The sequence below is a fragment of the Anas platyrhynchos genome, chromosome 1, assembly GCF_047663525.1.
Source record: "Anas platyrhynchos isolate ZD024472 breed Pekin duck chromosome 1, IASCAAS_PekinDuck_T2T, whole genome shotgun sequence".
Classification (NCBI taxonomy): Eukaryota; Metazoa; Chordata; class Aves; order Anseriformes; family Anatidae; genus Anas; species Anas platyrhynchos.
Genome location: NC_092587.1, coordinates 10,123,269 through 10,130,059, shown reverse-complemented (window position 1 = coordinate 10,130,059; position 6,791 = coordinate 10,123,269). Strand labels below are relative to the sequence as shown.

General features: G+C 35.0%; 1 protein-coding gene across 6 annotated transcripts in view; it reads right to left on the bottom strand.

Annotated features, from left to right (window-relative positions):
* Nucleotides 1-930: 930 nt before the first annotated feature.
* The window catches only part of PCLO (piccolo presynaptic cytomatrix protein), a 361,590-nt gene continuing 355,729 nt past the window's right edge, over nucleotides 931-6,791 (bottom strand). For all 6 annotated transcript variants that reach the window (XM_027459987.3, XM_027459975.3, XM_027459963.3 and 3 more), the window contains one exon: nucleotides 931-6,111. In XM_027459987.3, the coding sequence (XP_027315788.1) occupies nucleotides 5,971-6,111 (141 nt within the window). In that variant the 3' untranslated portion in view covers nucleotides 931-5,970. The remainder of the gene's footprint in view (nucleotides 6,112-6,791) is intronic.

The following is a 6,791-nucleotide window of genomic DNA, read 5'->3' as shown; positions in this document are numbered from 1 at the left end:
TTTTAAGGACCAAAATGCCAATATGAATCTCCATATTTTTCAGTGACTTCTCTCAACACAAGCTTTGATTTCAACCTATATTTTAAAAAATATTCCATGAATTGCCTGATTCCCCATTTTCCATCCTATACCATGTATAACTGCTAGCTTGAACCCTGCAATAGAACAGTAAGAAAATATTATTTCATGAATTCTCTGCACTTTGCTGAATGTTTTGACTGAACTAACATACATTCTTTTTTAAACATTATTAATTATTTAGAAAGAAGCATATTATTTAATCATTCTCTATGTGTGTATGAAAGGATATTTGAATTTTCTTTCTGTAATCTACAGTTTCCTGGAGCTACATTCGACTAAACCTACAGCTTCCATGGCAGCTAATTTCAACTATCTTTCTGTCTTGTGAAGTTTTTCTAAGCATTTTCACAGTGTAGGGTTAAGCATTGGTCATAGCCATGAATGTTTCCTCAGAAAGAGGTAGCCAATACTACCTTTAATACTTAACTACCTGGGTACTTAAAATGTGCAGAGTTGGGCCACATTTTCAATTCACCTTTTCTTCTTAGTGAGGAGGCAAAACTCTGTATATTCCTGTAACTGTGCTGATATCAGTACATTTATTTGTTCTCCACAGGTGAATCTGGGTGAAGATATCAAAAAGCTGCATGTGGTTCTGATATGTCATTCTGGTTCTGACATGTTTGCAGAAAGGATTGGAAGAATTAACCATTCCTTGTTTAAAAATGAAATGTGGGACACTAGTGGAGGTGCAGTTACCCTGGGAGGTGAGCTGGTGCTAGAATAGGAACAGCAGATGAATACAGGTAGTATGTGCGGCATTATGATAAAAATATTGTAGTCAACAAATGGGAAATTCGAATCAGCAAAATAGATTTTTATGCTAATTAGAGAAAATAAACCAAAGCAGATATTTTAAATATTTATTTGTCAGACTGAAGTAACAGCCTTTATACAGCACAATTTGCATAATTTATCAAGATACATCTTGTCAATCACAAAAACATGACATGGATTTATACATAAAGTGAAAACTGAGACAGATTTACAAGCATTTTTGTACAATTCTCATACTACTTTTGTTTCAGTTTTTACAACCTTTAGAACGAGCCTGTTTTGTTTGTTTTTTTTTTTGTTTTGTTTTTGTTTTTGTTTTTGTCTGATGACTCTGGAAGCAAAATAAAAAAGAAAAATCAAAACAAAATGAATTTTAACAAACTGCTATCTATGCATGCAACATTCACTGTGGAAACATTACATTTCTTCAAGGAATAATCTTTTTTTTTGTGTGTGTTTTTGTGATTTTTTTGTGTGTTTTTGGATTTTTTTAAACACTGGGTATGCTGTACACATTGTCTGTAGCATGACAGCACACACATTAGTCAGCCATTGTTGAGCACCTGAGCACATCACTGAACATCTAAAAGATACAATCAAATAAGGACACATTCACATGCTTGGATGTCAGAAGGAGCTAATAATTTAAACTCAGATTGTTTTACAAAAATGTGTACTTATTTACAGGGTAACAAATTAAGAAAACAACTTTCTTTCAAATCTTCTATTTAGAGTTATGGATATCTATATATAATATAACTTTTGAGCTCATCAGCATATCTGCTTATTAACATTTTTAAAATAATAAACCAAAACATGTAGAAAACATCAAAATGCTTTTTATGAGTTAAAGAGAGAGTATCCGGTTTTGCCTATTCCATCTGTTTTCCTTCTAAAGGCAGCATGTATTCTTAAAGAGCAACAGATCCTACATGCCAGGTGTATTAAAAAATCACAAGGCATGGAGGAATAGGGTTTAAATATAATGTATGTGGATACTTACACTAAATTTCCTCTCCATTTCATTACCTTTATAAGTTACACTCACACAAATGCAAATTTTCTCTGTTATTCACATATGTATGTACATATCTAGATATATACTCAAATAATGGAATTTGGGACATTCAGCATTGTAGCAATGAAAATAAAGTACTTAAAAATAGTGTCAGTTATGATTCAAATAATAATTTAAAAAAATACTATTAACATCTTTATGATATCTCCATGAAACTAAATCCTAATTAAATAATCTCTATTGGGCACACACTAGCATACAATATAATAGATGTCTTCTTTTTCTTCATCATCATCCTCAAAGTAAGAATCAATATCAGCTGGTTACCAGCTACCATTTCCCACAGCCTAACCATGCAAACACCCAGCATCCAGAAAAATAGCTCAAATATTTCATAGGTCTTGATTTAAAGCCAGTTTAAGTCAACAGAACTATTGTTATTGACTTCAGCTGGTTTGGATTGGGTTTGTGTTTCTTCCACACTAGATCCATGCAACGTAAAAATGTGGATAATAATAAAGAAGCAGCACTCATTGCCCCTGGATACTATCCCTTTAGAGTGTAATGATAAAGAACTAACTCAACATTCATCATAGAAACTCTCATGTCTAGTTTTAACCTGGAAAAAAAAAAAAGTGTTTGTTTGCTGCTTATGTTATGCATAATAATAATGATAACATTAGAAATCCCTGTCATTTGTAAACACACACACTGTGCTTCTGCTCATTTTTCATTTGTTTCCACTATACAAGGGCTTGAACAAAGAAGCAGCTTCAATCTCTGTCGACTCAGCAGATTTATGAATAAAAAAGTTTAAATACCTCTGCTATTGCCTCCCTGCAATATGCATCTTTGAAACGACTATAGAAATGTGCGAACTCATTAATAATCAATCACTCAGAAATGATAAAAGCTCTTGCCACATCTAAGCATTTTTGGCCAGATAACAGAAACAAAAAATAATGAGAAAAAAAGTGAAAAAAATATACTAAGATATATACAAAAAAGTAAAAAAATACTAATAGTCCTTGTTTGATATTTTTTAAAAAACATTGTCACAAGAGAGTTTTTCCTGACTTCATTCATAAAACAAGAAAAAAGGAAAAAAAAGCATTCAAACATGAATCTGTGTTGCATAGTGTGATTCCAGTACAACCTAGAAATTTGGTCAAAAAAAGGAACTTGGCACACTTTGAAAGCATCCTCTGACCACTGAATGATGCTGCCTCAGAAAAGAGAGAGTGTGTAGGCCCAGGTCTGTCACTAGCCTGTCCTATGCGACATCAAAAGAGCCCTATCCTTGCTGCATCTGGCTGAGGCAGTGCCTCATTCCTTTGCTTTTCATGATGGGAATCCAAAACTACCATTTCAAAATCCAGCAACATATTGTGTATTATTCATAGAATTAATAATGCTTGAATTAAACCAGTTGCTGACAGCTGCTTAGCAGGCAAAGGTAGTTGTTCCATACAGCCACAGCTATACCAACCAACACAACTACTTTATAAAAATATTTGCCACATTTGTATGTGTGTGAGAGCAAAGCATGCCGGTCTGCTTTCTCAATTAAGAGTGATGATTACAGGCTTCCCAGTAAGGCAGCGAGATAGTGCTCATTCCTGCTGGAAATCTCCATAGCAACTACCAGAATGACTTGCTGTCTTTATAATAAATCTTAGCAAGAACAAAATTACCAGCAGTTTGCACAAAATTGCACACCTCATGGCTTGTACTTCACACAGTAATTGAAACTGGACTGCTTCTTTTTTAAAGCAAAACAAAGCAAACAAACAAACAAAAAATAATCCTACACTATAGCCATCAGTAATGCAAAATAACCCACCAAAAGAGCAACACATCAAATATATCCACATATGATTTTTTGGTTTGATTGGGGATTTTTTTTTCTTTTAAGTATTTATCATCTTATAAAAACATACACAACATCAAAACATGTAGGATGTTTACAATAACTCCAGATGACTGTTTTAAAATATATGGGAGGTAGGGTATACATATATTGGTGAAAGCATAAAATTCAACATTAAAGTACACATCCCAATTCCACTGTCAGTGATGTTGTGTTTTCAAGTTATCACATAAAGTTTAGATATGACTGTTCTGCTTGCAAGTCAAGCAGGCTACCAGAGGATTATGAACAAGTTAATCGCAGTTTTCTTGGTGTGTGTATCCTTAAAATTTTCCATTTCTTCTCATCTTCCTTTTTGATGCTGTTAAGCTGGTAAATATAAATCAAAAACTGTATGTGAAGAAGTGTCTCCAGATTAGTGTGGCTTTTTTGTGGCCACACTTCTGAATGAGTTGAGCCTTATTTTTCCCTTGTTTAAGTATATATTATTTTCCAAAATAATATTTTCAATTGGTCTTGTACAAACTGTGGAAGTGTGCTACATATAATAATGTTCAGAAAACATATGAAGACATACATTAAATGATTCGTGAAATGTCCTTATTGGTCAAGAAAAACAAAAGACTGAAGTGCAGAATTTAGGTAATTTTCTTTTTAAATATGCAAAGGTCATGAGGTAATATTTCAAGGGAAATCACTTTCTAATGAACTGTGAAATATTAACTGACTTCTGAGTAACGAGGGTAACAAGGGAGATAACAGTATATTGAATCTATTTTTGTTTGTTTGTTTGCTTGTTTGTTTTTGTTTTTTAAATGCTACAGTTTCAGGAACGGAAGAAAAAAGCTCTCCTTTCTTCTTCAGAAATGGTAAGAAGGAAAATGTAACACATAGACTAAACCATCCCATGCAATAGTTTTTGTCCAAAGAGAGCTAACTGCTCAGTTGCAAACCCCTGAAAACAGGACTTTGACTGTGGAAGTGTTGATAGTCTTAAGTGTTGCAAGTTACCTTCCTATTTACTTCTTTCATAACTCAGTACTCAGACATTCACCTGAGATAGTAAGAGGATATTCTCAACTCTCCTTAATGCAAGAGCTTCCAGGCAGTAACTGTCCTTGTATCCCTTTCCTTAGATTTGAGGCGTTGTTGAGGCACAGTGGGTCTGATGCTCCAAAGTGCCTACAGGATAGTCTAGAGTTCATTATCTATGTACAGGTTTGGAATAAGACTGATTGCTGAAAAATAGAAGAACTACTTGGAATAGTTGTGCTAGTCCCCAGTGCTTAAATCTCCTCAATTCCAAACTTTGTTAAAGCTGCTGATTCAAAAGGTAAGGTGAAGTACAGTGACACTGACATCAAAACAAGATTTTTTCTTCCTGATGTATGCCATTTTACATCTTGACATTTCTCTTTAAAACCACATCCCAAATTATAGACCATTCGTATAGTTTTTGTTTTGTTTTGTTTTGTTTTGTTTCCATTACATTCTAGGACAGTGGTTTATATCAATTAATATACAGAAACATATGAAACAATTGGCTATAATTCTCCACAACATAGTACTTAAAGGAAAAAGAAAAAAGGAAAGAAGTAACATAAAATAACATTACCACTCTTACAAACACCTCACAGTTTGTGTCAAGTGGCATAATCTCACTACAGGAAATTATCAGAGATCTTAAAATGCAGACAAACAAGTTTGCACTTCTGATAAGTGAGATTTGGAAAGTCAGTCACCCCAGGTGCTTTTGCATAAAATGATCTCCTTCTGGTTGCACAGGAAACCAGACTGCTCTTTCCATCACACTACCTCCAGCTGCAGATGAACTCTGCATTAATACCTGCCTTTCAGTCTTCATTATTTCCTTCACAGTTACTCTCTTCACAAAGAGTCCAACAACAGAGAGCCCTCATAGCAGTCTTCATTTCAAACAGCCTCACTTTAACTTCTGGGCTCATTGTGTTGGTGGTTTGTTTTGTTGGTGGTGTGTTTTTTTGTTGTGTTTTTTTGTTTGTTTGTTTGTTTTTTCTTTGCTGTTTCTTACAGCAAAACAAGTGTACTAGCCCTCATTTAAGTGTACTATGTAGTCCAGAGACTGCTCTTTTCTACTTTGTATTCTGAAAGACTAGCTAAATACAATGATATCAAACTGTAGTCTTGGAGTGATGCTGTTTATAGCAGACGCTGAAGGTTTTGTGCCTCAAGCAGACAGCTCTGCTCAGTGTGCTTGTGTAGAGCTGACCAACAGTTTGTGCCAGTTTACTATTCTTTTCCTTAGATCCACTTTGTCAAGCCAGATATAAGCTTCCCCAATCAGTGTCTTTTTCATAAACTTCCCTCCATTGGAGACAAGCAGAATCTGGGAAAATAATCATAATAAAAAATATATAGTTATTAGTGTGCATAGTAACATGGTGTATTTGTTGACAAACACGAAAGATTCAGCTCTGATTAGGCTCTGTTTTGGTACCACAGATGACGATACAAACACCGAACACAACTTTTCTTGTATGGTCATCTTCCCAACAGAAAGGAAACCCAATGAAGGTTGAACTTTCCCCTTCTTTTTTATTGTCATGGGATGTAGCAACTAGAAGATAGTCTTTAACTTTAGTGAGCCATTTGTTCATCTGCTGGTTGCCAAAGACAAACATGAGGTCAATTATTTAGTTACGGGTTAAAGCTTTTTGCAGCCATTGTACCACCCCCTTTAAAATCATGGATGTTAGAGGGTGTGCTATATATATACTATAACTCAAAGCAGACTAGCATGTGAGAAAGTCCAGAGTTCTGGCTTCTGATGTGAGTAAGACATCCTAACTAAAACCCAGAGTTGCTCTGGAATCTCATCCCTGCTATGTGCAGGGATGCCCAGCGAAGTTGTTGATGCCTCTTGCCTGGAGATGTTCAAGACTAGGTTGGACGAGGCCCTGGGCAACCTGATCTAGTGGGTGGCATCCCTGCCCATGGAAGAGGTGGAGTGTGTGGAACTAAATGATTTTTAAGGTCCCTTCCAGTCCAAGCCTTTCTATGACTCTG